The 23,013-nt window shown below is 46.3% G+C and overlaps 1 protein-coding gene across 1 annotated transcript in view; it reads right to left on the reverse strand.

Annotated features, from left to right (window-relative positions):
• The window catches only part of TTC17 (tetratricopeptide repeat domain 17), a 458,242-nt gene that overhangs the window by 388,543 nt on the left and 46,686 nt on the right, over positions 1 to 23,013 (reverse strand). The window contains exon 2 of the mRNA XM_085643464.1: positions 14,880 to 14,969. Coding sequence (XP_085499590.1) covers positions 14,880 to 14,969 — 90 coding nt within the window. The remainder of the gene's footprint in view (positions 1 to 14,879; positions 14,970 to 23,013) is intronic.

Consider the following 23,013-nt stretch of genomic DNA (forward strand, 5'->3'; position numbering starts at 1 on the left):
GCCTACACAGGGGTTTTATGCTGGCTGAGTGGTAAGGATGTCTCAGGATAATTATATAGCAATACAGGACCCGCTGGTCAATTTAATACGGCCTACAAATGCAGCTGGCAGGGCAAGGACAAGGGTCTCATACTTCAGGTGTGGACAGAACGGGCCAGGGGCCCCCTGTGATACAAAATCTACCCTCCTTCAAGGCTGTGGCAATGTAATAGACCATTGTGGGCAGAAGGAAGAGGCAATGGTAGTACAACCATACATGCCAACAGACCCGATTCAGCCAGGAAACGTCCAATGTTTTTAAGCTCAAATGGGCTTTATTTGATCTGTCTCCTGTCTACAATATCCTCTTTTTCAATGTAACTCAAAGGGGAAAATCAATACCCCAGTTTTTTTTCAAAATCTCCCTCTTACCAAGTTCAAAATGTTCGCAAGTATGGTACATTGGATCATGGAAGGAAATGGGATAGGGACATGGACTTGGATAACAGAGGACAGGAGGGACATGGAGAGGTGCACCAAACTGACCCTGCAGGGCAGGCATCAGGGTTTGCAGCAGCACAATACACCACACAGGGCATGCAGGACGGGAGTGCAGCACAACAATCCATAGAAAGCAAGAGGGAGGGGACAGGACCATGCACATGGACAACAGAGAACAGAGGGGCAAGAGGCAATGGTAGCTAGCTGACCATAATGGACAGACAGGAGAGAAAGCTGCAGCATAACAGACCATAAAGGGCAGGAGGGACGGATCAGGGGCATTACAATGGAACAGACAAGCCAGGAGGGAGGGAGTAGGGCTGGGGGCAAGGGGGCAGGGCAGGAGCAGCAAGATAGCCATGGAGGTCAGGCAGTGGGCACTAGAAGCAAGACACACCATGTAGAGCAACAGTGAGACTGTGATGGCATACACACAGACCATGGAGGGAAGGTGGGAGGGGGTCAGGGGCAGCTAACTGACCACACAGGGAAGGTGGGAGGGGCCATGGCAGCACAGAAGACCATGCATGGCAAGTGGGAGGGTTAGTGGCAGCACAATGGCTATGATGGGCAAGAAGGAGGGTGGAGGGGCATGCACAAAGGACAATGGAGGATAGAAGGGAGGGTCAGGACCTGTGCACAGACAAGAAAGTTCAGGGGAAGGGACCTCACAACAGACCACACGGGGCAGGCAGGAGGAGCAGTTGCAGCACAACAGACCAGGGAGGGCAGAAGGGTGTGGCAGTACAATGGACCATGTAGGACAGGAGGAAGAGGATAGGGGCATGGCATGTGGACAGGCAGGGTGGAGGTGGCAGGGACAGGTTACAGTCATCTGACAATTCTAGGCAGGTGGGAGGGGAGTGGCAGCTCAACAGAACACTCAGAGTAGATAGGAGTGGCAGGTCCATGGGACATGGTGGGCAAAAAGGATGGAGCAGGGGCATGCACAAAGACATCGGAGGGCAGGGGGAAGGAGAATAGGGGCAGCAAGCTAAGCACAGAGTTTAAGCAGGAGGTCAATGATGGGGCATAGAATTGGGCAATGGAGGGCAGGAGGACTGGACTGGTACATCATACTAAATTGAGGGCAGTGGCAGCACATCAGACCATGCATGGCAGGAGGGAGGAGGCTAGTCCATGGATTCACACAACAGAGGATAGGGAGGAAGGGGATGGGGCAGCAAGCTAACTGTTCAGAGAAGGCGGGTATTAGGAACTTTATTGTTTTTAAAACATTGTGTCTGTGCGAACTACTTAAAATATGAACAAGTATGCAGCATAATCTCACTTTTATTCAGGAAGAAGAGGACGTTTGTGACTGTGACTCCGGGCTCACTTGGCAGAAACACCCCCTGACCCTCCACCCCCTATCGCAAAATGTAATGCCTGTGAAAAGGGTAGGTGAACACAGTGTTATATAGAACATAGTCCTGAGAGCACGATTGAAAATGAAAACTAGATATAGTGTATGGTATAAACTATGCACCAAAAAGTGTGATATAAGATGAACCGGGCGTGAAATATAATTTGCAATACATTGTGTGCAATGACAGATTCATTGGAGAGCGCGAGATAGCACAGGCACTAGCGCGTGCTATGCGATATGCGCCTTGGAGTGTAATATGCACAGGGCAGTGTTGTGTAACCTAACTAGTCTCTAAAGTTGTAATATAAAATATGTGCTGGGGAGTGTAACGTTGCATATGCACTGTGACAAATATATGGATCCCAGATTGTAATATGTATGGCATAGCACTGTGCGTTATAACATAGGCATCGAGAAAGGCACGTTAGATGGGGCAATATAACCCGTGCGAAGACAAGTGTGGCATGACATATTCACGGGGTGGTGTTACAGTGCACATGGGCTAGAGAGTGTCATAGCATATGCACTAGCTAGTGGAATACAACACAGAGGTGTGTGGCACTCGGCAGGCAATGGTGGGTGTAACACAGCATTGGGCTCTGTCAGGAGCACGCTGTGACTCTCAAGTGATGTTCGTCCCCTTTCCAGAGAGTAAAATAAAAAGTATTACACATCCGGCAGTGGATGTGTGTTTTATTAACCGTGAGGGGGGTTTCTTGCATAGTTTTGGTCGAATTTTTGTCGAATCCCCTTTGAATGGCTTGGTGTGCATGTGTATTAAATGTGCCCGTCAATAGCTACCCATGTTTGTATAAATAAACGACAAGGGTGTCTACCAGGATTAGGCACGGTAGGGCATCAGACATGTCAGAGCTTCACTAGTGGTGTAAATACATTCCACGTGGATTCATTGCATGCATAGTCGCCTTTTAATGAATATCACGCAAATCGTCATGGTGATAGGTACGTACGGTTTGTCCAGCATGTCCTAGGTGTGTCTATAAATATATATTTTTTAAAAATAATAAAAAACAGTGGCCGGCCCTGGGGATTGGGGTCAAAAAAATATAATTAGGAGACTGGCCCTGGGGGATGGGGTCATCAGGGCCAATAAATTAGAATAAGAAGGGGAACCAAACAGCCCCCCTTCTTAAAAAACTAAAATAAATAAAAGACTGGCATCGTGCCGGAGGCCATGCCCCCTCCGTGCAGCACTCTGCAAACGCGCCCCCAACAGGCATCTCCAGTATGCGCCAGGGAGCTGCGCTGCAGCCAGGTGTTCTGAGGCCAAGCCCCTTTTTACACCTCTCTGCAACGCAGCTCTGTGGCGCTTACTGGAGGTACCTAGTGCTCTAGTTTGACCCTAGGGACCCTTAGGATTCAGGGGGACTCTCAACTTAGAACAGCCACAGGGCGCGTTTACACAGTGGTGAAGGGAGGGGACGGGGCCTGAGGTGACGTGTGCAAACACGCACTATGGCATGTTTTAAATTGGGGATATAATTTCCCTTCAATACTGAGGGCCCCTGGGGGCTAACTAGCCCACCAAGTGCTTCCAGTAAGCGCCACTGAGCTGCATTGCAGAGAGGTGGTCCAGGCCGTGCCACTTTTTACACCTCTCTGCAACGCAGCTCTGTGGCACTTACTGGAGGTACCTAGTGGGCTAGTTGGACCCTAGGGACCCTCAGGATTCAAATGAACTTAATCTCCCAACTAACAAGCATTGGCATAGCCAATAGGTCTCGCCTTTGGGACCTTATAAGTGTTTAGCCATGCAACAGTTGCATAACTAAATACTTATAAGGTCCCAAAAGCGAGACCTATCGGATATGCCAAGCGGCCGTGCGGCCGCGAAAGTGAAACTGATCCCGATCACGATGAAACATCAAAGCGGCCGTGCGGCCGCGAAAGTGAAAGCAATCGCGGTAAAATGCGGCGCGCGTGCCCGCGCACGTGCACTGTAGCTCTAGGCTGGCCTGGTAGCACTTTTTGGAGCCCTCTCAAAAAGTCTCGCCAGACCAGCGCATGCGCTGGGTCAGGCGAGACCTAAAAATGGACACAGGGCGTGTTTACACAGTGGTGAAGGGAGGGGACGGGGCCTGAGTTAATGTGTGCAAAAACGCCCTGTGGCCTGTTTTAAGAGGTAGTTTTAATCCCCATGCCCTAATATACACTAGGGGCTTACAGAGGAGGTCATGCTAATCACAGGGGGACCCCAACGCATAATGTTCCCTAGTGTATGTAGGTGTTTTCACTGTATTCTAAGTGTCTTTTAACATAGCACTGGCTCTAGGACTGGTTAGTCAGACTCAGTTACCACCAGTATCCGTCTGAAAAAGTTGAGGGTACAGGATGATTTTGCAACAAGGCTTCTTTCTGCTCTTCTTTTTGTTCTTTCTGCACGTTATCCTTCTTCCTGCACTTATCTTCGTATTTGAGGACTTCTGTTGCTTCTTTCTGCACTTCTTTTGTTTCTTTCTGTGCATTTTTTCTTCTTTCTTCACATGTCCTATCTCTGTAGGCATAGTTAGAAATTAGCATTTAAAAAACCTTTGAAATTCACTGAAAAAACCATGGGTTTCACACACGTTATAGTTAGGAATTAGCATTTAAAAAACCTTAGAAATTCAATGAAAAAACCAAAGGTTTCACACATGTTATAGTTAGCTGGACATTTCACTCGTAAAAAACCATTGAAATTCCCCCGTTATAGTTAGTTCAGCTAACTATAACTCGCGCGCCCGCAATGCACTACTGATGACGTCACATATTACATCACTCATGACATGGTCACTGACATCACTCATGACATCACTGATGACATCTCAAATGACATCACTGATGACATCACTGATGACATCATCCAGTGATTGTGTGTTTTTATGAAAATTATATATTTTTTATATTTATGTATATCTCAAGGTCAAAGGAAGAATAAATGGGTATATAAGTGTCTAAATGGATACTTTTTTTTGGATTTTTTTTTGTGTAACTGACTGTTTAAGTGTATCATAGTGAATACATGGCTTACTGAGTAATCTTTAAATATTTAAATATCTGTATCAGTTTCTTACTTTGTGTATAAGTGGCTGCATGGGTTGGTGAGTAGCTACATGAGTGTCTATATAGGTTATTAGTTGGTTTTTTATCACTATGAGTGTCTGAGTTTCTGTATGGTTCGGTGGGGGGTATTACTTAGTGCCTAGGTGCATGAATGAGTGACTCACTGTTTGTATGTGTTGAATACAGCATGTGTGCAGGACTGTATGGGTGGATGAGTGTGTGCATGGGTGTGTTAGTGAGTGAATGACTGTCTCAATAGTGTCTTTATGAGTAACTACATATGTTTTAAACTAGTATATGTGACTATTGGTGTATATAAGTGAGTATATGTGAGAGTGAGAGATTGGAAGAGTTCCTGTATGAATAAGTATGTGTTTCTATAAGTGATTGTTTAAAAGAGTAAGTATATGTAAGTTTCTGTAGAAGTAAGTGTGGTGGTGTGTGTATAACTGTATATGCAAGTAAATGGATGATTGATTCTTTATTAGCATGAGTGACTATGTGTGTGAGTTACTCTATGGATGAGTGGCATTGTGTAACGGGATGTACAGGTGTATGAGTACATATGATGAGTGAGTACATGTATGAGTGACTGTAGAGGACTGTTGGTGAATTACTGTATGTGTATGTGGTTCTTAGAATTACTGAATAGGTTGTTGTAACTGATATTGATATGTTCATTATTTTGAACATTTTAGTTTCTATTTTTGAATGTGTGTTTCAATGGTTATATTAGGGGGAGAGGAGGTCTGCCACTCTATCACAAGGATGATGTCATCAGTGATGTCATCAGTGATGTCATTTGAGATGTCATCAGTGATGTCATGAGTGATGTCAGTGACCATGTCATGAGTGATGTAATATGTGACGTCATCAGTAGTGCATTGCGGGCGCGCGAGTTATAGTTAGCTGAACTAACTATAACGGGGGAATTTCAATGGTTTTTTACGAGTGAAATGTCCAGCTAACTATAACATGTGTGAAACCTTTGGTTTTTTCATTGAATTTCTAAGGTTTTTTAAATGCTAATTCCTAACTATAACGTGTGTGAAACCCATGGTTTTTTCAGTGAATATATATATATATATATCTCGTTATAGTATTATAGTTAGTTGAGTGAGAATATCAGTGAAAACACAATGTTTTAAAAAACAAAACCACTGAAATCCGTCAGTTATGCTTAGCTCAAGTACTAGAAATTACCCCCATCCCCCAGGGGCCTTTAAGAGGAGGGGGGTGCCGCAGACCCCTCCCGAAGCATATCGTGCCCCCAGTCGCTCCCTTTCCTGCGGCTGAATTCCAGTAAAAAGGGAAAAGGGCCACACAGCCACCACCCCAAGCATTTTATGGCCCCGGGGACCCCATTTTCTGGGGCCTGTCCAAACTTAGGAAGGTGCCCGGTGCCCATTCGGGACAACCGCCAAGTAGCAGGGCTGCTGGGGTGCCCCAGAGTCTCCACGGGCCAGCCGACTCCTCGCATGGTGTGGGACCCGGTATTGCTCTCATCCATGGGGAACAGCTATTTATGCTAGGCTCCCTCCGGGTGGGAGTAGATGAGCGGGCATGGAAACAGAAGTCTGCTCCCATCCAGCGGGAGTATTTTTAAATCTATCAGCTAGGAACACACATGCCTTCCCATCCTCCGCTGCTGCTGGGAGAGAAGGCATGTTTGCTCCTGCCCAGAGGGAGGTATAAAAATGATTCCACCTGGTAGAAGCAAACATATGCTTCACTGCCTGCACCAAAGCGTGCAGAGAAGCTATTCTGTCCCGGGGGTGGGCTCCACATGACAGAGTAATTGTACCGGCCACAGGAATGTTGTCTCCAGGGTCGTTTAAGGCTCGGGGAGGTGGGTAGTGCGATACCACCGTTGGGGGACTGGATTTCACTGCAGTTCCTAACCCAGAGTTGGATACCACGGGCTCCCCAGGGCCGAGATGTCGTGCCCACTCCCACAAGTTCACGGCCTGGACCAACTCCATGGGGCCCTGCAATGTGTGGAGAATATGGCATTCCCACCACCTATCACACACCCACAACTCAGTGGCCCAAAAAACTATGTTACACATCGACCTCCTTTGGCTCCTGGCTTTTGACATCCTTCAGTTGTCCAGGATTGACATCCTTTCCCAGAGGATATCAGACCATGCACCACTCTTAATACAGTTAAGATCTTACACTATGGTCTATGCTTCAATTCATGGTATTTAACTGATCAAGATAGCTCTGACTACATAGGGTTCAATCCTACTTCTACAATAATCAAGGTCTAGTGAAGTTAGCCAACACCCTACGGGCGGCCAGCAAATCCACAATTAGAGGCCACCTAAAGGGTATATCCGGGGCAATGAGAAAAAGAAACTAGTGCAAATTACAATGTTAGAGGTCCAATGGATCTATGAACACTGGGATAAGTCTGAAGCTTCTCTACTGGCGGGCCCCCAGAAGGATTGCTTCAGGGGTGGTCCCCGAATTCACAGAGACAGAGGGGAAATCGCAGGCAAGTACCTCGGGCATCGTGCACGTATTTGCTAGCTATTACCGAGCACTAAACAAGCAAAGACCCAGATCCCTGCAAGAAGTGGTGCACCCATGGCTGAAGGTCATCCCTCTGCCCTTGATTCCCCAGTCACCTCGCCAGTGACCTTGACCAGTCAATAAAAGGTGACTAGGTTGAGGTGGCGCTATAAGAAATGTTCCCAGGTAAAATGCCAGGCGCAGATATGTTTCTCGTTGAATATTATCGGAAATACTGCAATTTCTTGCTTCTCCCATCTACAGGTGTTGTATACTGGAGCAGCAGAGACGGGAGTCTTCCCTCCAGAGATGGACAAGGCCACAAATGGGGTGATCCAAGCCGGGTCAACCGCTGGATGAATGCACCTCACACAGGCATATTTCCCTTTTCAATTCTGAAATTAAGATGTTCGTCAAGGTCCTAGTTAACCGGCTGTGACAGACCCTGTCCTATCTGATTCACACAGATCTATGTGGCTTTAAGCCAGCCTGCTGCATCAGACATTGCACCTGGAGAGTCCAGGTGCCCCCATTCACAAGCACATCATCTTCGATACCCCTAGGCCCTGCTCTAAATAGATTTTGAAAAGGTCTGCGACACAGTTGACTGGTCCTTCCTAACCATCGTTTAAGAACGACCCAGACTGGGGACTTACTTCCTTAATCTAGTGAAACTCTTGTACTCCCACCCAACCACTAAAGTCCAGATAAACACCGCCCCACCGCCCAATAGGATTAAAAAGAAAAAAAAGCAATACAGTGAATTACAGGATTGGTCATGGCTATTTCCCCACTACAAGTTATAGTAGAAACACCACAATATAAAGTAGCCATATTTTTTTTATATATTAAAGGGAAAAGAGAGAAGTGAATAACGAATCATCCACAAACAAGCCCAGGTTCTTAACCTTATCAGATGGCGTGGGTAGAACACCTAAAGAAGCAGGCCAATGACGTGGGCCCTCAAGAGCCGGGGTCTTGACCAGAATCGTGACCTCGGTTTTATACCCGTTGAGCTTGGGTAGACGGTTAAACATTCAACAGGAGAACTGACTCAAGCCCAATCTGAGGTCTGAAGGCCCATAAGTAAGCAGATAAAGTAAAGATGATCTGAGTGTCATCAGCGTAGGAAAAAAAGGACAACCCAATGCTCTCTACCATGTCTGCCATATGGCAGATATAGATGTTAAATAATATCGGGCTCAACACAGAGCCATGTGGAGCACCAAAAGAGAGAGCTTGTGACTTGGATCTGGCAGTGAAAGAAAGCTTGAAAAGACCGATCTTTAAGGAAAGATCAGACCCACTAAAAGGCCACGCCATCAAGACAGAGTGCCACTTTAAAATAGGATGAGACATAGTGTCAAAGGCAGCGCTAAGATCTAATAAGATGAGCGCAGCAATTTCTCCCTCATCCAAGTGCTGCCTTAGAAGCTCAGTTACCCCCAAGAGCATGGATTCTGTCGAATGTCCAGCCCTGAGGCCAGACTGAGAAGGGTGAAGAAAATTCTGAGCTGCCACAAAAGAAGTTAACTGGCCGGTAACATGTTTGTCCAAGATCTTGCAGAAAATAGGCAGCAAAGAGATAGGACAGAAGTTAGACAGATTTGCTGGGTCCAAATTACCTTTTTTTTTTTTTTCTTTTTTGAAAAGGAAGGACCATCGCATATTTCCACTACTGGGGAAAAACCCCTTCATACAGAGATGCATTAAGAAGATCCATAATCATTGATAATAGGCTGGGATCCAACTGGTCGAGCATGGAAGGAGGGAGAGGATCCAGCGGGAAACAGGACTTAATGGAGTTAAGAATAAAATTAAAAGAAGTTGTGTCCAAATGGGACCAGGTATTACGTTTCGGTGATTGACTAAGATGAAGCTGAGTGTCGTGGCATGCAACAAGAGATTCTGAGTGTCAGGCATTACCTCAGTATCGAACAACTTGCTGTGGGTGTATAAAATCTGCCTCCACATAAATGCCCTCAGGAAGCCACAACTTAGTTTCTCACAAGAGTCACAGGTGAAGCAAGCAGTCTGGTGGGTATGTAGTTAAAGTTGTATGAATACGCAAATTGACCCTGCACTCTTAAGGGAGGCTGTATCATATAAGCTGGACAGGTTGACTGAGCATTATGCTACAGCGTTTAAACTCCTGGTAGATGCAAATTTATATTACTCTCCAATTAGGTTGAACACCTTTAGGCATGTGACATCTAGAACTGTTAATTTGGCAACGCTCATATCACTTGCTCTAAACAACAGTTGATAAAATGCAAGCAGTACAGCAGAAGTAAAAGTGATAGTTGTTATGAAGGGAAAATAATACGGGTTAGACGTTGAGGTGTATTTGAACACATGCACCTTGTTTTCTTTAAAGAACACCAAGTTAGGATGGAGTCTTGTGTCCAATGGTATACAGGGCCGCCGCAGCGCTCATACAGGATGCGGGACGACCTAGGATCGGTAGGTATCCGTGGGTGAGATACCTTGATGAAGTAAGTGGGCTTTAGGAGGGGGACACACAAGAGGGTGTATTTTTATATATTTTCTGGACACAACATTCATCCTGTTACTTGCTGAAATGTAAACGGGGGTTTTTCATACAGAGTGCGACTACAGGGTTCACCCTCCGGCCGATCTCAGGTGGCAAATCGCCACATTCGCAGAAGTTAGTACTCGTACTTCACTAACCTTATTTACATATACCAGTGCATATATGGTGGGAAAGCGCAGTCAGCTATGTCAAATGATGTATTTTTTATTTAAGAAATGTTAATAATGTTACTGCGATCCTTGGTCGAACGAAGGGGCAAACGAGTGCAAATTAACATGGCCCGACCATCGATTGCTTTAAATATGAACACAGGAGCTAAGGGATCTGCACACCATGCGAGATTAAGATAAAAATGGAACTGGGCATACCAGCCACAATCTCTACTTTGACAATCTATTTTAGAATGTGTATGTCCTTATCTGATGCCTACCTCTGTCCACATGTAGGTATGTCCCATAGGTCTTGTTCGTTCAATACATGTTGGAAATCACATGATAAATCATTAAATTGATAAGATTATTGGCCTGGATAATCTGTGAGATTATATAAATGACACTAAATTAGATAGGAGACCAGTAAATTCCCCTTGTCTGCATTTCGACTTAACACTACCTAGAAATTACTATGGATGCCAACAGACTAGTGTGCGTTTTATATATATATATATATATATATATATATATATATATATATATATTTATTTATTATCTACTGGCGGTCGCCAGTAGATAGTTATAGTTAGGACCGTGTTTCCATAGGAAATCTCAAAATTCTATTTTGAATAATTTTGGCGCCGGTTGACGAATCTTCGCGAAATTTTCAAAACTAATGGGGCGCTCCGCTCAGCTCCTACCCTGAAAGTCTCGGGGGGATTCGTCAAGCGGGGGCCGAGAAAAAAGGGGGGTTCCAAAACGCGTTTTCCCCATGCATTTTCCCATAGGACCTTTAGTCGAAGGTACAGCCCGAACGGCTGAACAGAATTACTTGAAGTTTGGCAGAGAGGTAGTCCTCAGGTCAGGGATGTGCCTTTTGCATATATGGAGTCAATCTGTTCAGTAGTTCCTGAGACAATTGCAGTTAAAAGCACATACATATCTATAGCCGCGCACCGTGCGCGCACCCTAACGTGCGCGAGCGTAATTCTGATTGGTTGTTACATGTCAGTCAACGTTTGAATCGGTCGCAATCAGGAAGTGTCGGTCGCCATTTTGTTTGTTTTCAGTGCGAGAGTGGAAAAGGAAGGTGGCGAACGTGAAAAGGGGGCAGGGTAGATAGTTCCTGACCCACTAGCCATTGTCAGGGCGTCCCTGAAGGACCCCGAAGGCAGATAAAAACATTTAATTTTTATTTATTTTTAAATCGCGGGGGTGCGCGCACGGTGAAAAACCATAAAAAAATGTTAACTTTTTTTATACGTAGTTTAATGAAAAATAAAAATATATATACAAAAAAAAAATACATACATAACTTAGCATTTAAAAAACCGTACAAATTCACTGAAAAAACCATAGGTTTCACACACGTTATAGTTATGAATTAGCATTTAAAAAACCTTGCAAATTCACTTAAAAACCATAGGTTTCACACGTTACAGTTAGGTGGATATTTCACTCGTAAAAAGCCAATGAAATTCCACCGTTATAGTTAGTTCAGATAACTATAACTCGCGCGACCGCCACTCTACCACAAGGATGATGTCATGAGTGATGTCAAGAGTGATGCCACTGACCATGTCATGAGTGATGTAAAATGTGACGTCATGAGCAGAGGATTGCGGGCGCGCTAGTTATAGTTATCTGAACTAACTATAACGGTGGAATTTCATTGGTTTTTTACGAGTGAAATATCCACCTAACTGTAACATGTGTGAAACCGATGGTTTTTTAAGTGAATATATATATATATATTTCACTGAAAAAAACATAGGTTTCAGGGGCGTTATAGTTAGCTGGACTTTTCACTCGTACAAAACCATTGAAATTCCCCCGTTATAGTTAGTTCAGCTAACTATAACTCGCGCACCCGCAATGCACTGCTGATGACGTCACATATTACATCACTCATGACATCACTGATGACATCTCAAATGACATCACTGATGACATCATCCTTGTGATAGAGTGGCAGACCTTCTCTCCCCATAATATAACCTTTGATACACACATTCAAAAATAGAAACTAAAATTTTCAAAACAATGGACAGCTAAGGAGGGAGCTAAGGAGGGTGCGGGAGCTAAGGAGGGTGCGGGAGCTAAGGAGGGTGCGGGAGCTAAGGAGGGTGTGGGCGCGGGTAGGGGGAAGGGCGCGGGTAGGGGGAAGGGCGCACGGGTAGGGGGAAGGGCGCACGGGTAGGGGGAAGGGCGCACGGGTAGGGGTGTAGGGGAGGGGTGCGTGTGTAGGGGAGGGGTGTGTGTAGGGGAGGGGTGTGGGTAGGGGAGGGGTGTGTGTGTGCAGGGGTGTGCGCAGAGGGAGGGGTGTGTGTGGGGAGGGGTGTGTGGGGAGGGGGGGTGGGGGGAGGGGTGTGTGTGTGTGTGTGGGGAGGGTTGTGTGTGTGGAGGGGTGTTTGTGTGTGTGGAGGTGTTTGTGTGTGTGGAGGGGTGTGTGGAGGGTGTAGGGGAGGGGTGCGTGTGTAGGGGAGGGGTGTGTGTAGGGGAGGGGTGTGGGTAGGGGAGTGGTGTGTGTGTGCAGGGGTGTGCGCAGAGGGAGGGGTGTGTGTGGGGAGGGGTGTGTGTGGGGAGGGGTGTGTGGGGAGGGGGGGTGGGGGGAGGGGTGTGTGTGTGTGTGTGGGGAGGGTTGTGTGTGTGGAGGGGTGTTTGTGTGTGTGGAGGGGTGTGTGTGTGTGGAGGGGTGTGTGTGTGTGGAGGGGTGTGTGTGTGTGTGGAGGGGTGTGTGTGTGTGTGGAGGGGTGTGTGTGTGTGGAGGGGTGTGTGTGTGTGTGTGGAGGGGTGTGTGTGTGTGTGTGTGGAGGGGTGTGTGTGTGTGTGGAGGGGTGTGTGTGGAGGGGTGTGTGTGGAGGGGAGTGTGTGTGTGTGTGTGGAGGGGAGTGTGTGTGTGTGTGGAGGGGTGTGTGTGTGTGGAGGGGTGTGTGTGTGTGGAGGGGTGTGTGTGTGGGGAGGGGTGTGTGTGTGGGGAGGGGTGTGTGTGTGGGGAGGGGTGTGTGTGTGGGGAGGGGTGTGTGTGTGGGGAGGGGTGTGTGTGTGGGGAGGGGTGTGTGTGTGGGGAGGGGTGTGTGTGTGGGGAGGGGTGTGTGTGTGGGGAGGGGTGTGTGTGTGGGGAGGGGTGTGTGTGTGGGGAGGGGTGTGTGTGTGGGGAGGGGTGTGTGTGTGGGGAGGGGTGTGTGTGTGGGGAGGGGTGTGTGTGTGGGGAGGGGTGTGTGTGTGGGGAGGGGTGTGTGTGGAGGGGTGTGTGTGGAGGGGTGTGTGTGTGTGGGGAGGGGTGTGTGGGGAGGGGTGTGTGGGGGGGATGTGGGGAGGGGGTGTGGGGGTGGTGGGGGGGGTGTGGGTGTGTGGGTGGGGGTGTGTGTGGGGAGGGGGTGTGTGTGGGGGGGTGTGTGTGGGGGGGGGGTGTGTGTGGGGGGGTGTGTGTGGGGTGGGAGTGTGTGGTGGGGGAGTGGTGGGGGGGTGGGTGTGGGAGTGGTAGGAGGGATGTGCATGTGTAGGAGTGTGGGTAGGAGGAGGTGTGTGCGCACGTGTAGGAGTGCGTAGCAGGAGGTGTGTGCACGGAGCGGGAGGTGTGCGAGTGGGGGAGGTGTGTGGGGTGGGGGAGGTGTGTGGGGTGGGGGAGGTGTGTGGGGTGGGGGAGGTGTGTGGGGTGGGGGAGGTGTGTGGGGTGGGGGAGGTGTGTGGGGTGGGGGAGGTGTGTGGGAAGGGGGAGGTGTGTGGGAAGGGGGAGGTGTGTGGGAAGGGGGAGGTGTGTGGGAAGGGGGAGGTGTGTGTAGGAGTGTGCATGTGTGTGTACAGGGGTGTGTGAGCTGGGGGAGTGGTGCGTGCGTATGTAGGAGTGTGGGAAGGAGTACATGTGGGTAGGAGGCGGTGAGCACGCGTGTGTAGGTGTGGGTAGGAGCAGGTGTGCGCACGTGGGTAGTAGGAGTTGTATGTGCGTAGGGGGGAGGTGTGTGTGCGTAGGGGGGAGGTGTGTGTGCATAGGGGGGAGGTGTGTGTGCATAGGGGGGAGGTGTGTGTGCGTAGGGGGAGGTGTGTGCACATTGGTAGGAGGAGGCGTGTGCACATTGGTAGGAGGAGGTGTGTGCACATTGGTAGGAGAAAGTGTGGGTGTGGGGAGGAGGAGGTGTGTGTGGGCGTATGTATGTAGATATACGTCTTGTAGTGCCTTCAAGTAATATTCAGTTAAGATACATCCATGTTAATAGGTTTTAGGCCCCCAACTGCGAGGCTCACCATAGAACCTGCAGTGAAGTTACACTTGTACTGTGCTTCTCAGGATAAAAAGATTAATACCACTAAACACACTGAGGGTAGCTGATCTTAGGAGGCCCAAGTGACAGGATTCAAAGGCACTCTATGTTTATAGTTCACTGTGTCAGAGAAGCACAAGAGGTTGTTTGAGATGTGTCTATATTGTACACAAAAACGACACATGAAAGAACTGTAAGGCTGTAGGGCATCCTAAAAAGCCCCAGCCTGCATTGGTTAGGGTATATGCACACAAAATAACTCTATGTATTACTCAGGGACTCAAGAAATCATCGATTTCTTACCAGGGACTTGCGCTGGGAAAGTAAAATCAAGTAAAGAGCAAGAAAAATCAGAGCATTGCCAGGAGGCCTACCCACTTCACTACAAGTAAAGCAGATTTGGCCAGGCAAGCCATAACAAAAGTAAACAAGTGCATTACAAAACAGAAGGAACTCCAACCATGAACACTCCCTTCTCTTACCTCCAACTCTTTGAGGTAGTTGACTGTATTCTCTTGTCTCATTACCATGACAAGATCGTGAGGGTGCTTCAAATTCATTGGCGAGTCAACCTGAAGATCAAGAATGAGAAAGAGAAAGAATAACTGAATTAGTTGCCTCATATTTCACTGATGGTTCCCGTTAAATAGGTACTTCTCTGTGCACTGCTATAAAGTGAGGTATTAATGTCAAAGGAATACACTTTTTTGAATTAGAAGAGACGTATTTTTACGTGAGGTTTGTTGTTTGATTTACATAGCAAACATTTTCAGGGTTCGGCTCATGCTCCAAGAACCAAGCCAGACCCTTGGCTCAGCTCCGACTCGACTCCTTCTGCTTATTTCTTGGCTCACCCACATCCAACTTAAATAGAGTAAACCTACACCTACTTACCCTCAATTTTTTAATTGTCGATATTCCAACTTCGATATGATAACTCGAAGGTTCACAATCTCTATTCCATACCTACTGTGACAAAGTGCCATCTTTCTTGCATGGTATGCCCCCACGTTTTAGGTCTCGCGCCTAGCGTTGCACTGTGCCACAGTGCTCGCGCAGCAACAGTCCTCTTGTTCGGGGTTGAGGAATGGACCCTGGAATCGTACACACTCGTGTGTGTGTTTTTAGGTCTCGCACTTAGCGTTGCACTGCACAGAGGTGCTCGCGCAGCGAGAGTCCTTTTGTCCGGGGTTCAGAAATGGATCTTTTAATCGTACACGCTCGTGCGTGTGTTTTTTGTTTTGTCTTCTATTATTGGGCTTTTAGTGGCAGTATTTTTTAGACAGAGCACGCAATAGGCCAAAGGCCGGCACATCGCTCCGCCCAAAGCCTATTGGTGTCTGTTACGTGCACTAAAGCCTATCTGGTTTCAATTATGATGCCCAGACACGGGCGCGATTATTGAAAGCATATGGCGGTCTGTGGCGCACGCACCATTGGCGGCTGTCCTTGCTTCCAAAATCGATTGCTTTCGGTTTCGCAATCGCTTTACTTGTGTCTTTGCTTTCAGTTTTGCGATCACTTTACTTGTGGCTTTGCGGTGCAATACAGTTTGTTGCTTAATTGGGAGGAATGCGTGGCTAATCTTTAACCTGGTTACAAGGTAAAATAAATGAAGGCGGTTACAAGGCAAAGTAAATGAAAATGCGTGGCAAATATTTACTTCGTTACAAGGTAAAATAATTTAAGGCGGTTACAAGGTAAAAAAAATGAAAAATGCGTGCCAAATATGTACGTGGTTACAAGGTAAACAAAGTGTGCCTAATAATTGCACTATACTTCTTTTTCTAATGTTGCGTCAGGCTTACTGAAATAATTGACTGTATCTGCTTAGCTACAAAACAAGGACTTATTGGGGCTAAGTCATACTTTCTGACTGGACTGAAAACGTGTGATTTTGGATAGAGTTCTCTTTCCGTTACCCGATTCACTTAATCTAAAATGGCGCTTGCTTACAAATAGAGTTATAGACATATAGACAGAAATACACAGAGCTAGACCTAGGTACAGGAAAACAGACGTACACACACACATATAGAAAAGGAGATTAACAAGCAAAGAGATATACAGAAACAGAGGCACATACACAAAGCTAGAAACCGAGAGAGATAGACAAAGAGGAACAGAGGCAGAGATAAAGACATAAATTTATAAACACTAAGAGGCACATATAGAGTTTGATACATACACGGAAATACTGTGTACACATAGGTAGACACATATAGCGGAGCATGACGGGCACAGAGGAGAATATACAAAGACAGAGACACACAGATAGACAGAGAGAGAAATAGAAACGCACAAACTAAGAGAAAGATGAATACACTATGAGAGAAGAAACAGACAGTAAAACAAATACATCTTGTGGCTTTGCTTTCAGTTTTGCGATCACTTAACTTGTGGCTTTGCGGCTGCAATACAGTTTGTTGCTTAATTGGGAGGAATGCGTGGCTAATCTTTACGCGGTTACAAGGTAAAATAGTGGTTACAAGGCAAAGTAAATGAATATGCACAGCAAATATTTACTTAGTTACAAGGTAAAATAAATGAGGGCGGTTACAAGGTTAAAAAAACGAAAATGCGCGGCAAATATTTACTCGGTTACAATGTAAACAATAAGTGCCTAATAATTGCACTATACTTCTCTTTTTCTAATGTCGCGTCAGGCTTACTGAAATAATTGACTATCTGCTTAGCTACAAAACAAGGACTCGTTGGGGCTAAGTCATACTTTCTGACTGGACTGAAAACGTGTAATTTTGGATAGAGTTCTTTCTCTTTCCGTTACCCGATTCCCTTAAGGTGTGTGTATTTGTGTGTGTGTTTATGTGTGTGTGTGTGTGTTTATGTGGCTGTGTGTGTGTGTGTGTGTGTGTGTGTGTGTGTGTGTGTGTGTGTGTGTGTGTGTGTGCTGTGTGTGTGTGTGTGGCTGTGTGTGTGTGTGCGGCTGTGTGTGTGTGTGCGGCTGTGTGTGTATGTGCGGCTGTGTGTGTATGTGCGGCTGTGTGTGTATGTGCGGCTGTGTGTGTATGTGCGGCTGTGTGTTTATGTGCGGCTGTGTGTTTATGTGCGGCTGTGTGTTTATGTGCGGCTGTGTGTTTATGTGCGGCTGTGTGTTTATGTGCGGCTGTGTGTTTATGTGCGGCTGTGTGTTTATGTGCGGCTGTGTGTTTATGTGCGGCTGTGTGTTTATGTGCGGCTGTGTGTTTATGTGCGGCTGTGTGTTTATGTGCGGCTGTGTGTTTATGTGCGGCTGTGTGTTTATGTGCGGCTGTGTGTTTATCCTCTTGAATGCCCATGACGAGATGGTCTCGTCATGGGCCGCGGTTGCGCTGTGCCCATGACGAGACTGTGGCTGGGGCGGCAGAAGGTGCCGGTTGGAAGCCCTGCGCAGCGAGGGGCATTCTTGACGGTGAGACCTCCCCCATTGGCCCAGTGGTGGGCGAATATTGCTGAGAAGCGGCCTTTACAGAGGGCCGACAGGGATCGGGCCTCCAGCTCAGCCTGGTGCCCGGAGCCTCCGAGTGTGCGTACTGTGGGGGCCCTGCCCGCGGCACGATCATCGTCCGCATTCTTAACTTCAGAGACCAGGATGCCAAATTGCAAGCGGCACGCAGGCATGGGGATCTTCACAGAGACAACGCCACCATCCGCTTCTTCACGGACTTCACGCTCCAGGTGCAGCGGCGTCCTTTGACGGGGTGAAGAGGGAACTTCGGGACAAAGGAGTGAAGTACCTGATGCTGTTCCCTGCACGACTCAAAGTCCTGGATGGAGAAAAGGCCTACTTCTTCGACTCGCTGGCAGATGCTGGTGACTGGTTGGAGGGCTGGTGCACTGTTGGTCGACAGGGGAGACGGCAAGAGGGGCAGGTGAGCCGAGGTGATCGTGAGGTGGCTTCGGAGGCTGGGCGAGTCTCCAGTGATGGCGAACGACGGACGGCGGAGTGATACTGGTATGCTGATGAGATTATAGTGTCTGGTCAAGGGCCCGGACTGAACTTTGTCTCTGGGTTGGAGGGGCGGGTGGCCTGTTGGTTTGGCTCCAGGGAGGGGGGTAGGACAAGGAAGTGACTTTCTCTGCCCCTGGTGAGAGACCTTGATCGAGACATTCATGGCCCCAGCTCTATGCTGGATGAAGGGCCGGGAGGAGGGGGTATAATGTAGTATGCGGGTCGCTTGGGGTTGTATAGTACGGGGGTGTGTGTGATCCGACATTACTTGTATGCATCTTTTAGGTTAGAATGTTGAAGATTGCATTAATCTCTTAGCATGAGCTGAAAGCCATTTTGTACTTGGCAGCCATTTTAGTTAGCTATGTGCTAGACATTTGCTGTTTCCCTCTCCCAGAGTCTTGCACATGCGCAGATGTGCTTAGCTAGTAGAGTGCACCTGTTCCTAGTATAGAACTGTCAGGCTGTTCTAACTGATGTCAGCAACTTATTACTCCTCCTACTTGTTGACTGTGCAGTTTCTGTATGACCATCTATGTGCATAACTCTTCTCATGTGTACTTCTAATGCCTTTTTCAGCCCCTGTGTGGGTATAAAAGGACCATGCTTCTTCTGTTCAGTGTGCTACTTCACTCAACACCGAAGGGTGCTCTGTGAATGTAGTTCCACCTCATGAGGTTTAGTAAACTTTGTATTTTCTATTCCAGTTTCTGTGCCAACTTCTTCCTATTGGTCTGAGGACTCTGTGCAGAGAAGGGCGAACCCCTTGCACTGGTAGGCCTACATGAGGTCACCATCAACAAATTGGCGCCCAACTACTGGGGCTCATTGGTGACTCGGATGCCCAAAGGATTGGTCGCGACGAAGGATTGGAATCTCGCTCTGGACGCGATCGCTGCCCGATGAGACCCGAGTCTTGGCAACCACGGCGTTTTTCCTTTCTTTCTGATCTGACCATCCAGGTGGTGCCGGTCCTCGACTGAGATCTCTTCTGTTGATTCGCCGCGCAGTGACCATTTGGTCGATTTTATAACTTGGCAGTTGGAACCTGGACACCAAGTGATTGGCAAGTGTCCTTCTGTGGCGCTTGCTGTTGGTTTTGATGCCTGGGATTGGTAAGGTAGTTTAGTAACACTTACTGTGGCTTTTGGATTTGGTGTTGGCCAACTTGGTTTGTTATGAGATTTATATATGGATTGCAATTTATATAGGCAGGTAATGAGGAGAATTTTCTCTATCTGAATTGATTTGAACGGCACATCGTACTAAAGGTACCTTAAGTGCTACTTTGATTATAATACTGCATATTCTGCACTATTTTTGGCATGCCTGTTTTTAGCACACTTCATAGGATGTGTTGCTTTTGTAGTGGTACCAATTTGAGACTAGATGAAGTACAACCGGCCCCCCGGAGGGGACGCCTAATAGGGATATGTATATTAAGTATGGTCTTTCTTCTATAATGTACAGCGCATTATGGAATAAATACACTCGTAAGGATCCTGAGTTGCGTTGGCCTATGTATGGGTCATTTGATTTACGAAAGATTGAGTATGTGGAACAATGTATGTTTAAGCGAAAGACTAGGCAATGTTTGAGACCATTTGCTGACTGAGTGTGTACAACAAATGCTTTACACTGTCCTCTGATACTGCCTTACTGCTCGACCAAGCTACCACTTTAGAGAGTAAGGTTATATCTAACTTTAGCCTCTGCCAAACCTCTGGAGACTGTGGACTCTGTGCACAATGTACCTATTTGGGAACAGTATGTACAGAGCCACTTTCTAACATTGGTGTATCAGCGGTGGGATACAAACTTGCATTTGTTGAACTACTTGGTTACCATCTGATCACACGACAGAACTCTTAAAATTGCCTTTAGAATTCCGATTGGTCTTTCCAAAATACTAATCGTTTTGTCAGGGCCTTGCTTAAGTGCCCTTAGAAGTTTAGAAAAATAAAAGTCACTATAGTCAAGGGTAGAGGGTTAGAACTGTCATGTTGGAATGACTCAAACAAACCCAACTATTAGTGAAGATAATACCATGCAGGACCTGGTGGAGGAGCTCGACCTCACACCTTACTTACACTGGTCTTTCAAGGAATTGAGGTCCCTATACAAAATTAAAAATTTACCAATGGGCCTGCATCCAACCAAACAAGGGCTCCAGGAGCTCCTGGCTGAGTATGCCAAGGACCACCCATTTGAACATGGTGACAACCAGTCAGATGAGGACAGGGAGGAGGAGGAGGATAATGACCCCCCCTCCAGTAATCCCTAGGGAGGAAAGGGCTGCCATACCCTTGACTCCAAGAATCAACCTCTGGGGGGGGAGGGGGGTGGCCTGCAGCCGGGAAAGATGGCGGCTTAGTGTGAGAGCTGCCGTAACTACCTAATTAATTCCCCATACATCCTGCACTATCGGTACACAGAGGACAGGACCGCGACGGTGTTTTTCAAAGACCTCGAGCGCCCACTGGTACAGCCAGGGGGACAGCGGATCCCTGCCTGATTCAGCAGAAAATGGCACCCGCCCGGGTGCTCTGAGCGGCGGTTACCTGTGCTGGCGAGTCCTCTCAGGCCTGGTTTGATTGTGTACGAATGTGGGAGAAAGAAGTGCGTGAACGAATGAAGCGTGAGCAAGCCTTGATTGAAAAAGAACAGCGAAAGAACATTTATGTGAAAGCATTAGAGCTGAAGAACAAAGCAGTTAATTGTAAGCAAATGCGTGATGGTCTTTTTGTTTTCCCCCAGGTGAATTTATGAATGTGTTGCTTTCTTGGATGTACCATTTTAAACTTGTATATAATTAGCCGGCTCCCCTAGAGGGGATACTTAACTAGGTTTAGGTATAAAAAAGTATTTCTTCTTTGGTGCCTAGTACCCCGAGGAACTAAATTTGTACATAGAAAGGATCCTGGTCTGTGCACTTAGTAACATTCATAAGTGCTGATATGCAGAGCGGTTTTTTTCTTGGTGTTCTGCCAGCCACATCTAGTGAATATGACTTACAACTAGTATTTACAAATGGTTTGGTTTAAGTACAGTCTGTGGGCTGTCTTTTGTTTCTGTCCTAAGTGTTGATCTGTGGGTTAAATGTGTGTTTAAATGTCTGTGGTTTGTCATTAGTGGTACTTGTAAGTAGCGATTGCGCTCTTGGTGCAAGAATGGCTAGCCTTAAGTGCCCTGTATTATGTGTATGACACCGTTTTGAAAATGTCTGGAATGAGCTCAATGTTTTTTTTTTGTCATCATTCTGTTATGCCAAATATCATTAAAATAAAATACATTTTAAAAGAATCCAGCAATGAATTATATAATATATGCTAAATAGCTGCACGCTATCATTAAATTGACAGAGTAAGACACTATACATGTGTGCAAATTGCCACAATGTTAAAGATAAAATTAGAATCCACATTTAATAGGAATAAAAAAAGCTTCAAAAAACGAAATTGTGTGTTTTGCAATAGATAAGATTAGGATACAAAATGTCACAGCATGTATCCTTCTGTATTAGGTATTAACAGGCATTCACATTATCTGAGAGAGTTGGTTGTTGCAGACCTGAATACATTACAGAACGACAGATTTGTGGAAAGGCTGACTTGAAAGCCGTGTGAATTCGACGCCTTTACTTGTCAAGCAGCTGTGTCAGCACGTGGGTATTTCTGACTCCGGCCACAGAAAACAGCTGACGTCACTACCCCTTAAGTCAGTGCAAGCACGGTGTAAAATCCTGCATTTCAGGCTGCCGTTTTAAAAGTTAGAAATATAGTTTCATTATTTTTGATAAACAGAGGACAGATTGACAGTAGGGATTTCTTTTCTTAATGCCTTTTTAAATAAGGATAAGAGTGATTTTTGATGTTAAATAATAATGACTGTCCTTTAAAAGTGGCGCAGACTTTCAAATAAGGTTTCTGTTCTTAGGGCTATGAATGAATGCGTTCAAATAGGCAAGGGATGCAGCTTGCTTTTCATATGTGGACTCATCAAAATGATTGGATTTATTAAAAAAAAAAATATTTTGATTATATAAACAAAGTTATTTCAAATAGGTGCATTAAATTCGTTTTTTAATATTTATAATGCCTAATAATGATGCTGTGACCTCCTAGCATCCAAATTGAATTTAAGCCATGCTATACAGCAATAGGGGGTCACTAACATGTGAAATGTCACTTTACGCAGGCGTACAAAACTCATTTTTATAAGGGTATACATTATACATTTCTGATGCCACATCTCTGGGATATGTAGGGGACATTCTGGGGATGACTATTATGCAAAAACATTGTAGGATATTCATTTTAAGTGCCCCAAACATCAAAGTCGAAATTGAGTAAAATTCACTATTTAAATGAGGTTATTCCAATCAGAGCAGCTTTTAAACTGCCTCAGGCTACAGTAAATGCACATATGTAAGCATAGAATGAATAGCTGACATCTATACTCCTAGACAAGCACTCGGCACACTGCTTACAAATATAAATATGTACAAAAAATCTGGCAGAAGTTATTAAGCTTACCTCTGAATTGCTGGTAGACAGGAATGGAGTGGGTTTTGCTGTTGAGCTCTCAGTCTCCAGGGTCACTTTGAATTTGTAAAACTGCATGAAAACCTTGCACTCAAGATGGAACAGCTGCGAATAGGTTAA

Source organism: Triturus cristatus, chromosome 3_1, assembly GCF_964204655.1.
Source record: "Triturus cristatus chromosome 3_1, aTriCri1.1, whole genome shotgun sequence".
Classification (NCBI taxonomy): domain Eukaryota; kingdom Metazoa; phylum Chordata; class Amphibia; order Caudata; family Salamandridae; genus Triturus; species Triturus cristatus.